The 22415-nt window shown below is 38.9% G+C and overlaps 1 protein-coding gene across 2 annotated transcripts in view; it reads left to right on the top strand.

Annotated features, from left to right (window-relative positions):
- Nucleotides 1–9407: 9407 nt before the first annotated feature.
- The window catches only part of ARL5A (ADP ribosylation factor like GTPase 5A), a 69003-nt gene continuing 55995 nt past the window's right edge, over nucleotides 9408–22415 (top strand). Inside the window, exons 1-3 of one of the 2 annotated variants that reach the window (XM_059052316.2) lie at nucleotides 9408–9799; nucleotides 20483–20543; nucleotides 21006–21153. In XM_059052316.2, coding sequence (XP_058908299.1) covers nucleotides 9754–9799; nucleotides 20483–20543; nucleotides 21006–21153 — 255 coding nt within the window. In that variant the 5' untranslated portion in view covers nucleotides 9408–9753. The remainder of the gene's footprint in view (nucleotides 9800–20482; nucleotides 20544–21005; nucleotides 21154–22415) is intronic. The other variant, XR_010839113.1, reaches the window with a different exon arrangement.

Raw genomic sequence — 22415 nt, 5'->3', positions numbered from 1 at the left:
AGTAAAAAAATAAACTTGTAGATTCAGAATAGATTTGTTTACTAAAATTGTATCATTTTTATTGCAGAGAATTATAAAGCATTTGAAGATTGAACTGCTTTATTTCTAATGAACACTCCTCTTTACGTATTAAGTCTTCACAGTTTTTCCAGTGACTATCATTACAGAATCAGTGACCTTATGTCTACTATAATCAAGGAAGCCTTAGATTCACTATGATCCAAGAAACTATTGAAATTGACCCTTTTATACAATACACAAATGTCTTTAGGAAAAGACTCTTGTTTCTAAGAGTCCGTTTTTCTAAAACTCGCATAGGATCAGGCATAAAAGTCCTTTTCTACTAGTACATGTCATGAAGCCTATTTTTTTTGGAAAACAATAATAGTTCATATTCTGTTATCTTATTTCCCCCCCATCCAAGCCTTTCAGTGTTTAGGCTCTCAAAGCATGTACCAGTTAAATAATTTTCTTGACCATGAAAAAAGGTTCCATATTCTTAATTAGTTATGTATATATCTTGAACCTCATTATAACCCCCGCATTCCCTCTCCTCCTGTTATTCACTGTGCATACCCCATTATGAACCTGTTTAGCTGATAATGAGGATGCCTATAATCATGTAAGTTATTGCAAATATTTGATACAATTAAAAAATGTGGGCTCAGTGAATTCTAAAAGTTAACATGTGATACTGGCTTGTGAGGTTCTTTTGTCATCTAGTGAAGCTTACAGAATTTTCAGTTAAGACATTTAAAAGAGCTATATCCATTAGGCACTTTACTAAACATACAACCTGCCATTACTGAATACTTTGTTAGAGCACAGAAGAGCATTTTCCAGCAAACAAATATATTTATTACATGTACAGCACATATTTGCATGAAAAAGAAAACACTAGCCAAAACATTTTTCTATATGCTTTACTGGTTTCTTGTTTGTGCGCATTAAAGTATTTAATTGCAAAGAGTGCACCAAGGTGTTAAACTTAGACTAGACAGCTGTTCAGCTTTTTCTGTAGTAGCATTAGCAATCTGGCCATTTAACTACTTTAAGATATTTACATTTTATGGCAGGTAGCTGTAACAGCATTTACATATATTTCCTGGTCAGCAAGATTACCATATTCTTTCAACTTTTAAAAATCTCTTGTTTTTAACGGCCTCTCAAAGCCTAGTTTCTATGTCCTCTATGTCACGCTGATATAAAGAGAGGTCCATTCAATATCTGTGCACAAAACCAATCTTTCCTTTACCATCAAGTGTCCATATCTGTTTTGCTTTGCATTCTTATTCGAAAGCTAACAATCTTGGAAAGGGTATAATGTATATTTTCTTGATGGATGTACTTAAATTTTTACTTTGATTTGGCATATTCTTTCCCCTTCCTTTTGTAATACATTATCTTCTCCAAATGAATAAGGGATATGCATTTTCCTTTTTCTTTTTCTTAAGCCTTAGAGTTTATTGTGTAAATGATACTAAAATACAGATATATATACTAAATGAAAAGTTTTATTTTTACCAAGCACATCAAGCACCTTTGGAAAATACATATTCCATAAATACTTTGTTTTTAACTGATTTCATTTAAAGATTAGCAAATGATAAGCAGGAGAAGCAAGTCTTATAATGTTTTGAGGCTGTTTTAACTTGTACTATAAACCACATATTCTGTAATTTCAGCATATATAATTTCAGAATATGTAAATTACATATTCTGTAAGTTCATTCAGCGAACATGTAACAATGTAGACACATGTGACAATGTGGAAGTGTAGTCTTGGAAAAAAAAGGAATGCAATTTGTCAATTCTGATGTTAATTCTCGAGGCTGTAATGTGACTCCAGTATTGTAATCAACCATGTTATCTTGTTTCCTCCAATATTTAAAGCAACACTTAGAAATGTTTATAAATGACTGATGATTCTCGCGTATCTTTATACAGTTCTGTTGGAAAGAAAATTGAAATTAACAATTCAGGCTGATAGTCTTTCCTAGTAAGAGTCTTAATTATGTGACAATGTGACATTGCTTAGTTCTTAATGAAATGAATTTTTTAAATATAAAACAAATTCTGAGAAAATTGTTTCCTTTGAATAATTTGTTAATTACTTTAATTATTATTGTTGTTGTTTGCGAAATGTATTTTTGGAATGTTAACCTCTTTAACATACCTGCATACTTGAACTTGTCTTTTGTGTGAGGGCCTTAAAATTCATAATAGGAAGCTAAAGCAGTGAAAGGGAGGGAGAGAAGGAAATGATGCCAAAAGACGGTTTGCAAATTTAAACTCCTTGAATGAACATATCATAAAATGTTGTTGAGACCCAGGATGTCAGTTAAGAATGTTTCTAGGCAACCTTAATTTGCATGCTAGTGTATTTTCTTATTACACAATTTTATTTTGGTATTTGCTAAAAAATAAAAACAAAATAATGCCACTACAGAAATTGCCCTATATATTGATATTTATGCTACCTCTTCTCTAGAGAAGACAATCTGTCTTTAAAGAGAAAACACTTTTCAATAAGTAGGGAATTTATTACTCTTACTTCTAACCTTGCTGCAAAGCTAAATGCGTAAACTGTTAAAATATACTTTCCCCTTAGATTTTCAACTGTTGACAAAATGCTCTTGTCACCCTGTCACTTCTAACATGTTAGTGAACTTTTCTTTGAATCAGTTCACAGTTTATCAGGAGACAAGGTAAACATTTAATATGTCAGTAATCATAGGGAACAAGACAAACTGCAAGGAAATTGCTTTTGTGTGCAATTTGTTATAACATCTAGCTCCAAGTCTGAGAGTAGATTCAGAGATTTGATGTTTAAGTGAAGTTGGTTTGCAAATTCAAATTTTGTTGATCCTTGACTTCTCCTATGGGCACTTAGCCATTTACTGAGTAGGATCATCTTGGACACTCCTGTCATTGGAACAAACTTCATTCATATCAATGTTTCAAATAAATGAGAATGTACCCCTTATTTCTTTTACATTTCTGCCTGTATTTCTGTCTTTCATGACACTGTTGCATGTTCTTTTCTTTATTAATTATATAAAATTCATCTTTGAATAACTTTATGAATGAAAACATTATAGGGACATATGTAATAAAATTTGTTTCATTAGTTCCTCATACGTTTAAACATTAGTTCCTCAACACTTTAAATATCGTTAATGCTGTAACTGTTATTAAGTTACTTACTCAAGCTGTGTCTATAGGGCAGAGAACAGTCCTCTTCTTTTAGATGATAATCATGATCAAACCACTCAATAAAATAGTTGTCAGATAGACAACAAGGATAACTTTTTTGTTGTTGACTTAAGCAGTCAAGTTACTCAAAATAGTAAAACTGGTTTATATGAGCAGACAGAGCTACCCTTAAAGGTTTCTTTTTTTGTTAAAATGAACTTTCTCAAATGAAACTCATCCTCATGTAGCAAGTATCTCTCTCTACTTGCGGATGGTTTCATACCAAATGCTTCATGTAATTAAGGGACATTATGAGAGGACTAGAAAATATTTCATCAGATAATCTTGACTAAGGGCTGTAACTCCCACTTACCGTGAAAGCATAAATAAGAGTGAATAGTCATGAGTTTGGGGGAGTCATAGTTACATATGAAATTTTCCTTTGTTTCTTTTCATGTATGTAAAATGTTTGTAGAAAGATGGTAGAAAATGTTATTAATGAATTTAGAGTGTTTGGGGAATACACTGATGCTGCTTCTTTGAAAATTAGAGAGTTAAAATGAGGACTATCTAGGAACCAAAATTGGCAGGCCTCCAGCTTTACAATACTTTGTAAGTGTTCTTGGTTATGTTTTGAACACTTAAATTTCTCAACAAATGGCTATGTCTATATTTATGTAGGGGCCACTCTTGCTCTACTTGCATGCCACTTTCACACATCTTTAACTGAAATCAGTGTGAATTCTGTATGCATATGGGATGTATTTTAAGATGCAGGATCATTAATGCTATATTGTTGCATACTATTTTTTATTTTTCACATGCCTTACAATATTTTCTGGGATGTTATTAAAATGAAAGCATTTTATTGCCAAAATAAACCTATGTTGTTATTTCTAATCTGCATTAGCAGTAGAAAAATAATGTAGCAAAAACATATATTGTATAGTACAAAATTATAAAAGATATATATTTTGCCAATATAAAAATAGATTGAGGAGAAAGAAGCACATTTGTTATAGCACAAACTTACAACAAAATCCACTGTTAAATTTGGCAGTTGTATTTTTTAAAAGTATATAGATTTAGTTCTAAGTTTTATCAGATTTATTTCATCTACCATCTTTTTAACTTGCTGCTTGATACTTTTCCAGCAATTTACTTCATAGCCTTGCAATCTGTAGATGTAATTTATTTTACTTTATCCCCTTCCATAAAACTTATTAAATTTTATTTTGTGATAAGACTCATACTATATTTACTGTTCTTATTTCTTTTCCTTCAGTAACAACTACAAAAAGTAACAGCAAGTGAGCTTATAGGGCTCCTCTGAATTTTGGACATGTTTGAAATGTTTTATATTTTTCACAGCCTACAGTCAGAATGAGAAATAAAGATGTCCCAACAACAACAAAAAAGTATTTAGGGATTCTTCAATTTGTTTTGTACTGATTACCATTTTGAAACATAAGTAAAAGCCATTAGCTGTTTTTTTTGAAAGGGTGGTGGGAGGGAAAAACATAAACTTATTAATACTAAAAATAAAAATGGCAAATTGATATAAAAAGATTTCCCTACTATTCTGAGAGCTGTTGATATCCCAAACTATTGCTATATCTCCAGCTACAAAGTGGAAAAAAAATGCTTTTATCCAGTACTTTTCCTTTCTTTAAATTTTAGTTATTTGTTTTGATAATTTACCCCCTTTTATTTTTCTTATATAGGTAAATGTGTAGCATTCTACAAGGCATGCTGGGTAAAATATACTATGCAAATGTGTACAGTGCTGCATGTTTTGTTCTCCCTCTGCTTTAGTGGCTTTAAAGAAAAAAAAAAAGTGTTGTTATTTTTGTGAGCCAAAACATTTAACAAAGAAAATGCAGAGTGCATGCATATAGTATCCTAATTTCTATGGATTTGTTTTATGGAATTTAAATGTGTACAAACCAACTGCATTAATTTTTTTTTCTTTTATATAATAAATGAAAAAAACACTGAAACCAGCGTTATACCTCTCCTTTATATTATTCTAGAGATATACTGAAGATATACCGGAAATCAGTAGGTATATTCCTGTACCTTTTATCCAAAAAAAAAAAAGTCTAAATATTTACCCTCAAAACACAGGTTCAATTAAATGACTACTTCCTGAATACTCTGCTAGGTGTTACAAGTGATCGCAAAAGAAGTACTATATTAGGAAAGAGCTTGTAGTTAAATACATACATATACACGCATGTGCACATGAAATAGAATATATTACAATGTATGTGTGAAATAGGATTGAATACAATATAGAAAAATAAACTAGATAAACCGTATTGTTCACAAGAAACCCCTATATGATTATTTTAACAATTATCAGAAGTTTCCAAAGGTATTTTGTACCTGTAAGAATTCCATGGATGGCATACAGCTTATGACTTGACATTTCATGTGCTCAGTGTCAAGTGTCTGTGCTATGACTTGATCCACATTTGACTTTTCTCTCATTGCAGTGCACAAGAAGTTCAAAAGAAGTGTGTACTATGTTGATTATTACCACTGTATTAGGATTATACAGTGATTTATTATAGCCAAATTATTTCACAAGCATTATCACATTTGATCCATCTGACCCCCCCGATGGAAAATAGGCAGGGCATAGGTTATTAGACAACTAAAATGAAGAAGCCAAAGCTCACTGTAGTCTTTCTCTCTAAAGTACTGTTATCTAAAAATACATATATTAAATGCTCTTAGGCTGATAGTCATCTGAAGCATACAAAACAAGGCCTGGAATACAGTAAATAGTGACTGAATGAATGGTACCTCGGTTATTGGAGATGTACTCTATAAGGCTGCCCCAACTATCAAGGCATTTCAACCAACAATCTGCAAGTCCCAGCTGGAAGAACTGCAGCTCACTGCAATCACTCCATCAACCTGGCCCTGAAGCCACCTTTTGCATCATCAGTGTATCTCCACTAAGGAGATAGGTTGGAGAGAGAAGCATCTTGTTTGTCCTGTCATACAAAATACAGATTAGCATAGTGGTTAGACTGTGGCCTCTAACCCTTGCCCGGGTTCAAAGCCTAGATCCAGCAGTAACTAGCTATGAGTTTGGGGCAATCACTTAACTTCCCTGTGGCTGTATCTATTTTGGTAGAGGGATTTTTCTTTTGGTTATGGGTCATGTTTTCATGTTTCTTTGAATGTCCACTAATTTTTTTTATTGGATTCAAGATATTGCAAATTTTCCACTGTGAATGACTTGATCTTGTTTTCTTGATCTGTAAAGGACTTTGGCCTTGTTTTGATAAACAACTGTGAGTTAGTTTGATCCTTTCAAGGTTCTTTTTAAGTTCCTTTAGGACTTTAGAGTAAGGCTTATCCTTAGGCTAGTTTAGCTCCTCTTTTAAGATCTCTGGGGTGTCTACTGAATGTCCCATATATTCTGTGTGTTCTCTTCACACTGGCTGAAGGGAACTCAAATGATTCCTGGCCCTTTGTAAACTCTGGTAATTACTTGTTTTACAGCTCCTTAGTACTTGTTTATTTCCTCAAGTCATTACTGGCTAGCCTCAGGGGGTTTCATACTGGTTTTGTACTACACACATACGTACTGATATGCAGCCAAAGACTCAATACCTCAACCTATGTAGGTTTTGGGGAGCTTTTCTCTGGATAGCTTCCTTCTTTCAATCACTCTGCTTTACAAATTCTAGTAGCCTTGATCTCTTGGAATGCTGATCTGTGTCTTCATCTCCAGGGAATTGCCAGACTCTGAGTTTCCACTCCCTCTGTAGCTGGCTGGAATTGCCTCCAGGCAGAAAATCCACATAATAATAAAACTTGTCCCATTTGTGTCTCTTGTCAAGGATCACAGTCCTTTGCTGCCGAATGGGCCAAAAACAGCTGTTTTCTATATTTTGTACAGTTTCCTATTTATTAGTGGTAGGATGGTAATTCCAGACCATCCCACTCTCCTTTACATGGAAGCAAAATTCTCTCCAATGACACTTTGCATACCACTATAATCATGAATAAATGAGTCTTTAAAAAGTCACATAAGGAGTCTGTTTTTACAAATAGCTTCATACCACCCAACAAACATTCCCAATTACTTCTTTAGTAGTTCCAAATTTGTATTTTATCCATGGATCCTACAGTTGGACAAGATTGTATTAGGAAAATTTCTTCTCCCCCCGCCCGCACACCACCCCCCGCCTTTTTTTTTTTTTTCTTTCTTTTTCGAGACACTTAGAAAATAAGCTGGGAGACCATCTCCCAGCCTATAATGGAGGTTATAAAATCTGAAGCCTTGGGCTTCCCTGGTGGCGCAGTGGTTGAGAGTCCGCCTGCCGATGCAGGAGATATGGGTTCGTGCCCCGGTCCGGGAAGATCCCACATGCCGCGGAGCAGCTGGGCCCGTGAGCCATGGCCGCTGAGCCTGCGCATCCGGAGCCTGTGCTCCGCAACAGGAAAGGCCACAGCAGTGAGAGGCCCGTGTACCAAACAAACAAAAAAAAAAAAAAAAAAAAAATCTGAAGCCTTAACTTCCCAAGTTAATATGGATATGACGCCCATTTAATAAGTTGACAGATGTGTGGGGAGTTTGCAAAAAGTTTTAGAGCTGCCAAAAGCATTACCTACAGTGGGCAAGAATGGAAATTGTTGTTTTTCTAAATAGCCTAGAGAGTACTTTATTATTTTTTTAGGAATTTATTTATTTATTTTTATTTTTGGCTGCGTTGGGTCTTTGTTGCTGCGCGTAGGCTTTCTCTAGTTGCGGCGAGCTGGGGCTACTCTTCGTTGCGGTGCGTGGGCTTCTCATCATGGTGGCTTCTCTTAATGCGGAGCATGGGCTCTAGGTGCATGGGCTTCAGCAGTTGTGGCACGTGGGCTCAGTAGTTGTGGCTCACGGGCTCTAGAGCCCATGCTCAGTAGTTGTGGTGCACGGGCTTAGTCTCTCCACAGCATGTGGGATCTTCCCGGACCAGGGCTCGAACCCGTGTCCCCTACATTGGCAGGTAGATTCTTAACCACCGCGCCACCAGGGAAGTCTGAGAGTACTTTATTATGTAAATATAAACATAACAATCCATAAATTTAAATGGATTAATATAGTAATTTTCTTTCCCTTCATATGTCTCCTCTAAACTTTGTTTCATAATGATAAGCCCCAAAAGAAACCAGAGGACTTTTTCTTGAACAGTTGTTTAAAAAGAGACATGTTTCAAACCCTCAATGCTGCCCTTTGTTTCACAGGTACAAGTTTGCTACAGACAACTACGAAAAACTGTAGCCTGTCTTGAGGTCTTACTTAAATGGGTTATTTTTCTATGTATTGAGATGAGATAGTGTATGACTAGGAGAAGTGGTGTGGAAAAGTGGAGTTTATTGCTGATTTTGTTTCATTTCATTTAGCTTTTGCACATGGGGGGCAGAGCAGTTCAAAATGCTTTCTACAGCTCCCGCACCTTTCTCTTTCTCTTTTTACCAAAGTTAAAGAGAATAGAAGGGGTTGGAACTGTTTCTGGTTGCTTTGTGGAAGGGAAGAAGTAAACAACCTCAGTTTCTTGTTTTCCCACTGTTGCCTCGAACAAGAATAGAGACTAATTATCATTGTTATCAGATGATCTGGAATCGAAGAAGAAAGACCTTAGAAACAAACCCTCTGCTGCTCAAACAGCTTTAGTGGCCACTAAAAATTTTTAAACACGGGAATGAACTGATCAAGATAGTTGTTTCGGGCAAGATTGATCTGAAAGTGAAGGGAAATCGGAGCGGTAACAGCCTTGAGATGCAGGACGGCCATAAGGCGACCGCTTACATAAGGCCACCCACCCTTCAGGACGTCCAGGTCAAGAGATTGGAGAGATAAAGGTATTCAGCTTCCCTCAGAGTTCCTGATGGAATGCCATGTCTTTGAAGGCCAGGACGTGTGACTTTTGGTGTACTGTGCGTGCAGGGTTGGGGACAGGCACTGGGCACTCAGTGACATGTTCACATTTTGGCTCTGTGGAAGAAATGTAGACAGAAAACAAAACTCGGCGGGGACGCCAAAGCAAGCAGCCCAGAGCCACCTGCCCCAACCTGCAGCCTGCATTGCCTGGATCCCGGGGCTCAGCCCCGCCGCCTGCAGGTCGCCCAGCTCGGCACAGAAGCGAGGACCAGGCGGGCGCCCTTTCCCAGACCCCGCCCCTCCGGCCGCGCGCCTGCGCCTTCCTCTGGCCTCCGCCCCGCCCCTCGCCTCCCCCTCCCGCCTGGTCGCCGCTGCCTCAGCTGCCCGAGAGGAGCTGGGGGAGGACGGTGGCCCGCGAGGCTCGCCGCAGACAACGCGGCGGCGATGTCCGCGAGCCAGGCGGGAGCCGCGGCGGCAGCGGCGGGTCCTCGCGCACGGCAGGGCGGCCTGGGCTTCGGCCTCCCTCCGGTTTCTAGGAAGCGGGCCGACGGCCAGCGCGGGAGCAGCAGCGGCAGAGACGGAGGCTCCGGCGCGTCTCTCTCCTCCCCTTGAGCCTGAGCCGGGGGAGGCCAGGCGGCCGGGGTGGCTGGAGGGGGGTCCGCTGCACGAGAATGGGAATTCTCTTCACCAGGATATGGAGACTGTTCAATCACCAGGGTGAGGGGCTCGGGCCGAGCGCGTGCGGGTTAGGGAGAGCGTCAGCCCTGGCCGGGTGGGTGGGGGGTCTCCGAATACTTCCGGAGTGTGGGCGGCGCGGTGGCGCGCGCTCTCTGCGCTGGGTGCGGGCTGCTGCGGCTGCGGGCCTTGGGGCTGTTCGCTCCCACTCCCAGCTCGGGAAACTCCCGACCCGCAGCCCTTTGTCTTAGGAGAGCTTCCTAAGAAATCCATGCCTCAAATACACCCATTGCTCCGATTTCGATTGGGAGTGGAGAGGGTTTCTTGCCTCACGTCCGACGCCCCTGAGTGGCCCCGCTTGGTCCACGTTTCAGTCTCTTTTCCTTCAGCAGTTGGGTTTGCACACCACTGAGAAATGCTGGGGTTCTCTGGGATGAAGGTTACAGATTGTGGCCCCAGCCGCACCACTGAGCACCCGAGGATTGCAGAATGCGGTAAAACCTGAGGAATCGCTCTTGCCTTGACCAGTACATTCGGGTTTAAGAGCCTGTCTTCCAACTCCATCCAGCCCTTCCCCGCTTTGGGGAGATTCTTCTGCATCCTGAGTAGTGATGGTTCTCTCTCCTTTTGCCGTATTGATATCTGTGTTTAAGGTTAAGCTTAAGGTCAGTTTCCTACTCGTGTTGCTTATTTAGAGGTTTTGGGGGGCTGGTTAAAAAAATGGTAAAGTGTTTCACCGAAAGCACTTAAAAATCATATCATATGAAACATTTGTTAGTTGTAGGTAACAACTAAGTTACCAGGTATGGAGTGTATTATAAAGAGATGCTTAAGTTCATCTAAACTCAAACATTGCCATGGAATGCATATCAGATTTATTGAAATTTGTTACAAAATAAGTGTAAAACTGGGGAAAGAAGATACAATTTTAACAAAAATATTCCATAGTCATTAAGATACACTATAGTTACTGGTGTACTTTTGTTTCTTTTTAACTCAAGTAGGGTGATTCATCATCCTGACTGTCAGTAACTTAGTTTGTGTTTTTCTCTTGTGTAAGCTGGTGGTGGTGTCACAGCCCAGAGTTTTCCAGTAAAGACTTAAACGAATGGTGGCATCTATTATGTACAAGCATCTCCACCTCCTCCTTCGTTACCCAGCTGCTGCTGTAAGAAGGCGATTGGGAGGGAGCAGAACTGGAACTTGTGGTCGATCTCTAGTGTATCTTTTAAAAATATAAAGATATAGTGTCGATCACATGATACTGAATGGAAGAGCAGTATTTCAAATGATATGGAGAATTTTCCTAAATTGGAGAAAGCCAGTTCTAATCTACACTGTCTCTGGCTAGCTGTTTCTGTTGAGAGAAGCGTGAGTGGGAACCAGTCACTTAACCTCTCTGGGTCTGGGTCTCACCTATAACAGCGGGGATCTTGACTGTGTGACTGTGGAGCCCACAAGTCCTGAAAACTTAATCTGTAGGTCTTAAGAATTGAAACTTAACTTTGCTGTAATACTGGTGGTGCTTATAGTAGATAAGATGTATTCTAGTTTTTAAATACATAATTTTTAATTATTTTTAGCAAAGCTAGTATTTCAACTCTGCTGTGAAATTTAGAAAGGCTTTGCTTGTTTATTGAGCTCTAGTCCTCCAAGAAAAATTAGGTATTTCCACTTTGTATTTTGAGTCAATGATAAAACTATTTGTCTCTGTAACTGAAGAATGAATTAGAACTTTGCCAACAGCTACTTGCCAGTAGTAAATAATGTTGTGTGCTTTGTTACCACTAGCAATCGCTGAGTAGTGTTCTTATTACCTGTATTGTGGTAATTTTTGACTGAACATTTATTTCAGTGTTGGGAATTAATAGTAAGAGAAATTAATGAAGTTAAGTTCTAAAAATTTAGATGTCAATATTGTGAAAATGTGAATAAACTATTTCTCTCCTGTTAAATGATGTGGTTGTCTTATCAGCAGGGTCACTTTAAAAAATATTCAGCATTAAATCTAATGTCAGGTACTGTTGGTCTTTTTAGTTCTGTATTAAATTGGATATGTATATGTGTGTTAGATATATCTTGGATGCTTTATTTTACCTTCAGAAGATACAGAACACAGTCCTATGTTCTTTTCACATAAACTGTTGGAAGGAAGTTTTGGGGGATTACAGAATTTGCTATGCTAATGAAGCAAACTGTGTAACATCTCTCTCTTTTTTTATTTTTTTTTTGAGCTCCCTTTTAAACAACATTTTCAGTTTAAGCTTAAAATGTGAGTACACAGTGAAACCTAATTGCGTATTGCTCAAACTTGAAAAAACAGGTTCCATTTAGGTGATATTTAAATCAATATGGTACAAACTCTGGCCTAGATGCTGTTGTATATATCATTTTTAAAAGTTTCTACAGTCCTTGGATGTAGTTATTCTTTTCTCCTGAAAAGAGGAAACTGAGGTACCAGTGGAATGATTTTCCTAGACGATGAAACTGGTAAATGCCAGGGTTAAAATACTGCAGAAATATGCTGCTGACACTGGTCTTAAAGAAGTGACTGGCATCATTTTTTTGTATGAAATCCCCTCCCCACCAAAGGTGTTTCTCAGTTACTAAACTATAAGTGTTTACAACTTTAGGACTTTGAAGAGTTGCCATTAGTATCTTTTAGTATAGAAGGGCTTATGATCACTCCTTGGTTTGTTCATTAAACTCGTATTTTGAACACCTGTTTTGTGCTGGGGGACTGTTCTAGATGGTGGGGATAGACAAGGAACAAAACAAACAAGACCCCCTGCCTTTATGTGGGGAGACAGAGAATAAGCTAACTTCATCTTTATAGATAAAATAATAGTTAATACTGACATGCAAGGTTAAGTTCTACATGTTTCATGCAGTTGATTTAGTCTTCACTTAATTGATTTACTCTTAACCACAACCCTGTGAGGCAGATATTCTCACCCCTTTTAAAGGGGCAAAGAAACATTAGGCACCTTGCTTCAGGCCCTTTTAGATAGAGATTTTAACCAAGATAGTCTAGTGCCTGAGTTAGTGCTCTTGAAACAGAACAAATCAAAACTTCCTTTGTATAAGAAGGATTCATGTTAGATAAAAGGAAGAACTGTCAGACACTAACTGTGAACTTTGAAAGAAGTTGTGAAGTTTCCTCATGGATAGCCTTGTTTCATTCTTCTGATTGGTTCTTAGAAAAGGAATGATATGTTGTGAATGAATTCTGGACAAGCTCCCTGTGCTGCAAGACCTAGTGCTGGGAAAGCCACCTCTGCTTCTGTTGTTTTTTTCATTGTGTGGGAATACAGAAGTGTAGAAGAGTACATATAGAAGCTGAGTAGCCAAAGGGGTGACCTGTGCCTGCTATTAAAAATTTTAGCTCCAAATTCACCCTTTTTGCATGCTCTGTGGATACAGAACTGGGTCCTTTAAGTATTTTTCTTTTGTCCTTTGGCACGGTGTTAGGCTCTGTCTGTAGACGGCATTGGAGGGACCCTGGAGGAGGAGAGGGTTTTTCTTCCTGGATATGGCGTGCTGCTCAGCAGGCTCTGTCCTGCTCATGCAGTGTGGACATCTTCTCCAGTGGCTGGCTCTTGCACTGTGTAGTGGTCAGCAGCAGCTTCTTCTAGCACCCACTTCAGTTGGTCTCAGAATGGAGGCCCTCCAGTGAAATACCTCCCAGTGAACAGTTTTCCCCAGCATCCTAGAGGGAGGATTTCCAGAAAGATCCACCGGCAAGTTTGCATAGCTACTTCTCTGACATTCAGTGAGCCCTGGCCCGGCCCTCAGCAAGGTCTGCATCTCAGTCCTGGGGAATTGGGGGAAGCTCTCAGCCCTAGAGGTAGCGAATGCTCTGTGTATTTGTCATTCCTTTAATCTTTAGAGTTACTTATTGTTAGCTAATCCCTCATTACTCCAATCCTCTGTAGTAGTTATTTTCTTTAAATTGAACTTTGAAAGTTCAAATTGCTGTGTGGTTTCTGTTTCCTAATTGGATCTCTACTTTTGCCCTGTATAATTGTTGCTTTTCATTCAGCAAAGTTTTTTCGCCCCGAAACTTCACTACCATTGCTATAAATCACAAGTTTATTTTCAAACTTTGTTTTTTATTGATAATACTTTTAAATTTTGCAAATTGAATTTTTAGTATGTAGAGACTTGATCAGTTATCTCCCTTCTAACCTTTATGTCTTCTGAATCTGATTTATTTATTCATTCATAGTTTATTAAGCACAAACCTTATTCTAGGCTCTGTGTTAAGGCCTGAGAGAACTGTAGTAAACCTGACAGAAATGGATTTTTTGCTCCATGTGAGACAGAATCCACGGGGCTTAGTGATAGTTTGGATATGAGGTGAGAATGAAGAATCAGGAGGACTCTCAGTTTATCTGCCTTAGTATTTGTAGTATTTGTGTTTTCTGGCTTTGGTATGATTCACAGAGATAGAAGTCCTCCAGGATGACAGTGACATTTCTTTTTGCTTAATTTACTGACTGGTAGTTGGTAGGATATATATATATATATATATATAAACTCTTAGAACCTGGCAGTAAACAGAACTGGTAGGCTGCCTGCGTATATCAAAAGGAAGTGAAGAAGGGAAACAAGCATTTTCATGACAAAACGGTATTGATTGGGAAACTAAAGCCTAAGTGGTAACTCAGAATTCCATCCAGGCACTGTGACAGTGTATAGTTGTTTTGGCTTATCTGAGAAACTGCAAGAATGCTATGGCATAGATATTCTAGAAGAAGAACCATACTAAGCGTAAACTTGTCATGAATGACATGCATCAAAGAGTTGGTATAACCAAAAGTTTTATTACATTTTCCCATAATAACATGTCTTTGTATACATATTATATATTCTATGGAATGTTTGTTTTGAAGTGCATTATAACAGTTTTTAGCTACAAATTTGTGTTTTTCATAGAACATTGTTCTGGTAATGAGAGACACAAGTTGGGGTGGTGAAAGAACCTAAGGATAGTCAAAGGAAGTTGATTTAGTATTCGAAAGTGTGAATAATCTAACACTATTGTTGGGGATAAACTGGCTCTTCACCATTGAGTCAGCACCTTTATCTTGGAGCCCATTGCACAATTATGTGTTAATTTAATAGTTCTCACTGTGACCCATGTGCTATACCTTAGACTTAGGAAGCTGTTATATAGCCATTGGTGCTTTATTGTAAAAACACACAAATATTCAAATAGAGACAAGTTTAGGAGGGAGTAGATATAAGTTGGTATTGAATGTGGCTTGTAGGAGTTTAGGTGGGGTGAAGAGGTGAAGGACCTCTGGATCATGGCCTCATTGGAATGCCCTCCAAAGAGATCTCAGACTGCTCCACAGAACATGTGGCTCCTTGGAGATTTTCTAGGTTCTGCACATGTTTGATGTGAGACTCTTTCTTCCTCTTTTTCTTTTTAAAATATTTTAACCACTAAAAAAACCCCTCTGAGTTCCAATATGTTAGCTTGCATTCACTAGATTGACTTTAGAAATCTGCTTTCTGTCTTAAGAGTTTGGAGGAATGTTTGCATATTTATGCATTTGTAGGTGACAGGAATTCATTGTGTTTGTAAAATTAAATAAAAGAGGGAGGTTGTTTCCAGTATGGACAGTGGTTTGAGTTGCTTCTTTACTTCCCCTGTCAACATCTCTGAGACGCTCTTTTCTCCTGTTTACTCTCTACCATGCCAGACATGAATTCTCGCCCTGTATCGTCCACCAAACCTTCTGTCCCCAGTGTGCTTCCTTTATTTCTAGGAACTAGTGAAGAAAGACTTAACAAGACTTTACATCTTTATCTACCACAGGTTATGTTACCTAATTTCAACTTATTGATTCTCTAGTTCATTCATTCATTCAATGGCTGTAAAAGGTGTGTCTTGAAACTGTTCCCTCCATCCTGTCCTCAGCTGGCAACTAACTTGTGTTAGGAGGAGCCGGAATCCTGCAGTGAGCCTCTTTTGCCATCTGCTTTAGCTCAGTGTATGTGTGTTTATTGCACAATGGTTTGTTCACAGTAGTTTCACCTTATCATGTTCGTCTTGTGGTCAAGTATGATACAGAATCTTTCTTTAGTTGTTGGGTTTTTTTTTTTGCCTAGTTAGTCCTTCCTCACAGAAGTGGTAGACGAGTAGTGTGTTTGAAATCAAGAAGTAAGTCCAATGGGGCATGGCTAAATTAAGGAGACCACTTTAAAAAACAAAACCAGATAGGGTTTTCACCTTAAAAGCAAAGGAGGCCAGATAGTTTTTCTGCTGATACATCCTACTATTGAAACTCTTTAGAATTTCTTTAGAGACACATTTAAAAATCATATCATTTAGGAATCACACCTCATTTAACAACAAAAAGGTAACATTCGTCTTAGCTGCCTTTTACCTTATGACTGAGATGATACCACGTGGCTCCCCTCCCCCTTTAAAATCAAATTCATCTTCAGAACACCATTGGGAGTGTTCAAAACAGTGTATCTCAGGCTCTGAAAGCAATGGCAAGAGAAAAGTAACAAAATATTTTGAAAAATGGTAGCATGGTTAGAATAAGTGTTTAACCTCCTTAAGTGATGAAGGGCCTTGTAAGAGGCAGTGCTCTTGTATTTGTGATCTCTGTGTGTATAATGCATACACACAGATGCATTTTTTAGTCAGTCTGTAGTTATTTATCATAGATCCTTGCCTAAATTTGCATTGTTTGCTTTTCCCCCTATTCTGTACTGTTTTTAGAGTATCATTTCTCTCATTGGTCAGAGTAATTGTATTTTCTTCCTTGAGCACTGGCAAGTCTATCTAAGTTTAGTCCTGCAGCTAATGCATAGGGGTTTACAAAATGATGTTCCTGAAACTTAAAAATAAGTTGACGTTTTAAGAATTATATTATTGGGCTTCCCTGGTGGCGCAGTGGTTGAGACTCCGCCTGCCGATGTAGGGGACACGGGTTCGTGCCCTGGTCCGGGAAGATCCCACATGCCGCGGAGCAACTGAGCCCCGTGAGCCATGGCCGCTGGGCCTGCGCGTCCGGAGCCTGTGCCCCACAGCGGGAGAGGCCACAGCAGTGAGAGGCCCGCATACCGCAAAAAAAAAAAAAAAAAAAAAAAAGAATTATATTATTAAAAATTGGTATTCAAGTGAGAAACTGAAAAAACTTTCATCCAAGACAGCGGTCAGAGTATAGCCCAGTATGAATTCTGCTTATATTAAAATGTTTACATTGCTTGTATTACTAGAACTGAAGAAGATATATGTCATCAGAAGGGGAATGCCTAATTTGGGGACATAAAAAAATATAGAGTCAGGCAAAATTACCATACCGTTTAAAAACTTCCCAGGTAAAAAGGCACCCTGCTCCAGGGACTCAATAATCTGGCCCTGATGCAGGTATGGCCCTCCTATGAAGATGGATTTGTCAGTCACCACAGCATTTAACACTCCCTTTGATGGGATTCCATGCTCCCCAAGTAATCTTCTGATTTTAATTCAGTCACCCTACATACTTTTCCTTAGGCAGAAACTGCACTTGTCAGGTAGTTTCATTTTCTCAGTTCCTTCCCCCTAGTCATCTCTAAAGATGAGAGACTGGGCCTACATTTTTAAAATGACTTTTAAGGACCTGCATGGTGATGTCAGTTTAGGACCCTGGTGGTTCTAAGCTGCCTGCTCTTTCTTGAAAGAAATGAGTGATTGGATAAAATGGATTGTATTAAAATTTTCTATTTACTTGATCTTCGTATTTTTGTATAACAGGAGGTACCTATGTAGCATTAGGAATTCCCCTCTATGGTAAATGTCAACTATTTGGAAAACATCTGCCACCTGACTGCAAAAGCTTTTTCTTAAAGATTTCCTTACTCTTAGGTGTTATAATCCTTAGCATTTATTATTTATAGAATGAATATTTATTAATTCAGCATTTACTGAGTACCTGCCTTGTACCAGAAAAAGTTGTAGTTACTAGGAGGATTAGCATGATTAGCATGATTAGAAGATGATTAGCATGTGATCTATATACTTGAAGGGTGCCTCATTAAGCTGAGAAGATTAGAGTGTACATGTAAATTATTATTATTTAAAAAATAAATTTATTTATTTATTTTTGGGTGTGTTGGGTCTTCGTTTCTGTGCGAGGGCTTTCTCTAGTTGTGGCGAGTGGGGGCCAGTCTTCATCGTGGTGCTAGGGCCTCTCACTGTCACAGCCTCTCGTTGCGGAGCACAGGCTCAGTAGTTGCAGCTTGCGGGCCCAGTTGCTCCGCAGGATGTGGGATCCTCCCAGACCAGGGCTCGAACTCGTGTCCCCTGCATTGGCAGGCAGATTCTCAACCACCGCGCCACCAGGGAAGCCCCCATGTAAATTATTATAAGTGCTGTATTCGAAGTGTGGCAGAAGAGCAGGAGAAAGTGATTTTTCTTGGGAAGCTAAACCTTAAAGATTAGTAGGAATTCTTTAAATGGAGAATTGTAGAGGATAATTCCAGCACAGGTAAAAACCATGAGTAGAGGTAGAGAAATGTTTGCCATGAACATACATAGCAGCTTATGTAGGGAGAACAGCTTGAACTCCAGCTTAGATACCTGGTGGTAGTGGTGAGGGATAATAAAGCTGAAGCCTGTTCTTTGGGACTGGCTTTATTTACAAGGCTGAGAACTTGTACCTTGTTTTCCTGTCAAACTGGAGAGCCATCATTTAAATAAGAGAGTGGCATTATCAGCTTTATTGTTTCTAGAAAGATTACTCTAGAAACTATAGGAAGATGGACTGGAGATAGTCTGCTCAGGTACAGTAAGAGATGAGGACTACAGCTAGGACAGTGGGAGGAGACAGGTTTGGGGTATATTTTTGAGGTAGAATAGAACTTGGTGACAAGTTAGATGTTCGGGTTGAGGGACTCCAAAGGCATCTGAATTAATGGTAATACCATTAAGCAAATTAAATAAGATAGAATTAGGAACAGGTTTGAATATTGGGTTTTTGGTTATGTTGAGTGGCACTGTGTCTATCCACTAGGTAGATTGGAGTTCAGGAAACATTTGGGAACATGGATTAGGAACTGTCTTTCTTGGTGGTAGGCACACCCCATGTGCTGTCTTAATCATGACATAACCCTGAAAAGAGAGGTAGTGTTGTCCCTGTTTTACAGTGACGAAGCTAAGAGAGAAATAATTCATTTGCTCAGGGTCACATAACCACATGTATTTTTCCATCTTGCTTCTGTTATCTATTACTGTGTAACAAGCCAATCATAAATTTTATGACTTAAAGGAATAATTTATTACTGTCTCTCATGGTTCTGTGAGTTCACTGAGCTCAGTTAGGAAGTACTGGCTTGGGGCTCATTTGATTACATTTGGATGGCAGCTAGAACTGGAGTCATCTCCGGCTCCACCTGGCTGCATATCCAAGGTGGCTTCTCTGTTTGTGTGTCTGGCGTCTCAGCTGGAATGGCTAGAACAGCTGGGGGCAACTGTGTGTCTCTCTCCACAGGATCAGGCCACGTGATTAGCCCGAGCTTCCTCACTCATGCATAGCAGTCTTGGGGCAGTCGGACTTGTTACATGGTGTCTGGCTTACCCCAGGGGTAGTTGTCCTAGAGCCAGGCAGCAGCTGCAAGGTGTGTGATAATCTAGGTGTGGAAGTCATACAGAGTCACTTCTGCTGCATTCTTGTGGTTAAAAGCAAGTCATAGGACCAGCCAGGATTTAAGGGGGGAACTATATAGGGGCATGAATATCCAGAGGCCATCTTTGGAGATTAGCTTTCTCCACACATTGCTATCTTTCAGAATAGTTTTTAGACAGCACGGCAATAGATAGGCCCCAAAGATGCCTTGTTAAAATGTGAAAGGAGTGTAAGAAGAGAACTCTGGGAAACATGAATGTTTGAAGGAAGACCCAAGGAAGAGGAGTCAGTGGAAAAAAATAAACATCAAGAGACAGGGCTTCCCTGGTGGCACAGTGGTTGAGAATCTACCTGCTGATGCAGGGAACACGGGTTCGTGCCTGGTCCGGGAAGATCCCACATACTGCGGAGTGGCTGGGCCCATGAGCCATGGCCGCTGAGCCTGTGCGTCCGGAGCCTGTGCTCTGCAACGGGAGAGGCCACAACAGTGAGAGGCCCGTGTACCACAAAAAAAAAAAAAAAAAAAGAGGAAGAAAACTTGGAAAAAGTGATGCTTTAGAAGCCAAGGGGAGAGGAAGCTGCTGCCATCATAGCTATAGGTCCTTAAATTTGGTTAGAAAGACCCTATGGTTCAAATGTACTCAGATAGCTTACAGTTGCCTTCTGCCAGCAGCTTTAAAAGGCTGCCCTTTTTTTCCCTTCCCATTCACCCATACATACCCAGTTAAGGCCTAAAATTCACATTTAGAACTTAAGTGACTTAGTCCAATGTGAAACATTTACACCTCAAGTCATCCATAAATTGTTGTGATTACATTTGTGATACTTTACTGAGGGTAGGTTTCCATAAAGTAGAAAGAATGTAGTGCTTCTGGCTTCCTTCAGAGAGATGAGAGTTCTCTATGTAGAATGAGGGGGATAAGGAGGTTAGACCAATGGTGTACTTCTGGTCTTGCTGTGATGTTCTTTTGAGTTACAAGAAGGTATAAAGTGCCATGTACTGAATTATACCATAACTGGAAAGAATGGGTGAAATAGGAAAGTTTTTAATTTTTGTTTTTGATTAATAAATCACTGGTGTTTTTCTTTTTTTCAGAGCACAAAGTTATCATTGTCGGGCTGGATAATGCGGGAAAAACTACCATCCTTTACCAATTGTAAGTACTAACTACTTAAAATTTTTTATTTTATTGTGTATAGTTACTTTTTCAGCCTGGGTGATATTTGATTAATGAAAGCAATAAAAAATTATATGGAATCCAAGTTACTCTGTAAGAGGGCAGGTTGGCCATGAACCAGGAGCCAAATTTAAGCAACTGTTTCTAGAGAGCTAGAAATTTATATGACATTGAGCATGTTGTTCAGTTGTTTTGCTTGTGGAGAGTAGAGAAATATTTGTTTCTATAGTTTCCTCGAATGAATCTAGAGTATTCCAGATAGTCCACTACCTAGTTCCACCTCTGTTTAAACCCTTCATTCACTCTTATGAGCTAGTGGAAAAAGGGGACATTTGAGTACAAAATATAAAAGGAGGTCATGCTGACTTATCCCTTAATTGAAAAATGTTCAAACAGTCTAGCTTCCTTGCTAACTAATACATTTGAAATTTTTATTCCCAGTTCTATGAATGAAGTTGTACATACGTCCCCAACAATAGGAAGTAATGTAGAAGAGATAGTGATTAATAATACACGTTTTCTAATGTGGGATATTGGTGGCCAAGAATCTCTTCGTTCTTCGTGGAACACTTATTATACTAACACAGAGGTATGTTTCTTAATATACTAAGTCTTCTATGAATGTAATGCCTGGGAAACAACTTCCAGATATGAACTCTTATAGCTCATCTTTTTGAAATATCACAGTATGTTAATATAAGTAGAGTTTAAACATAGTGGAATTTTTGATTCCCTCTTTCAGGGTCATTGCTATGTATATCCATTCTCATTGAACCTCTGTAGGGAGAATTGGTGGTTAATTGGTCTGATTTTATATTGATCCTAGAACTTGCCTTAAGTACTTGTTTTAATAAAGAATTCCATTTCACAGTTTGTAATTCCATTTCCCTCTTACTATTTATTTGTGTCTGCGTAGAGGAAATCCTAGTTAGATGAGAGGGCTCTGATGGTTTGAATTCTTGGCCAGAATTTTACTATGTGTTTTCTTTTATGCAATACAATCGCACATTAAAGAATTCTTTTTCTTTTGATTATAAAGCAATTTAGACATAATCATATGTTTTATTTACATATTATTTGCCAAGAGAAAATTTCTGACGTTTGAGAGCTTCACTGTATAGACCTTATAAGATGAAAGGCTTTGACAGTTTTTTTTGTAGTTCTGATTATAAGCTGATAAATCTCCAAATGTATATACAGATGAATGTTATGTCAGTAAGACACTATTAATTGTCTCTAATGACTTGATCCCCTAACACTCCATTAAGCATTTGATTATGTCTTTTGGAGAAGGAGGAGTATATATAATTAGTATTCCTATATAAAATGCTGCAGATATCAAGTTCATGGCAACACCTTGAAAATTAATAGCTTTGGGCTTCCCTGGTGGCGCAGTGGTTGAGAGTCTGCCTGCCGGTGCAGGGGACACGGGTTTGTGCCCCAGTCCGGGAGGATCCCACATGCTGCGGAGCAGCTGGGCCCGTGAGCCATGGCTGTTGAGCCTGTGCGTCCGGAGCCTGCGCGTGGGAGAGGCCGCGGTGGTGAGAGGCACACGTACCGCCAAAAAAAAAAAAAAGAAAATTAATAGCTTTGTTAAGAAGGCCTGGAATAGAACAGGTGTTATAGTGACAAAACCACGTATCAGTAAGGTCTCAAGTGAGAGAAGAGGGAAATTAGCAGTTCTATTATCCTTCTGCATTTATAGTTGATGAAATCTGAAGAATAGAAAAGATCCTGAAAATTACTGTGGTTTATTTGGAAATGAAAAGCTAGTTCTAAACAATAAATAGCACATACTAATAATAGGCGGTCAGAATTAACTTGGGCATAACAAATGCCATTATAAAGCAA

The sequence above is a fragment of the Kogia breviceps genome, chromosome 2, assembly GCF_026419965.1.
Source record: "Kogia breviceps isolate mKogBre1 chromosome 2, mKogBre1 haplotype 1, whole genome shotgun sequence".
Classification (NCBI taxonomy): Eukaryota; Metazoa; Chordata; class Mammalia; order Artiodactyla; family Physeteridae; genus Kogia; species Kogia breviceps.
This window is presented reverse-complemented; position numbering and strand designations above follow the sequence as displayed.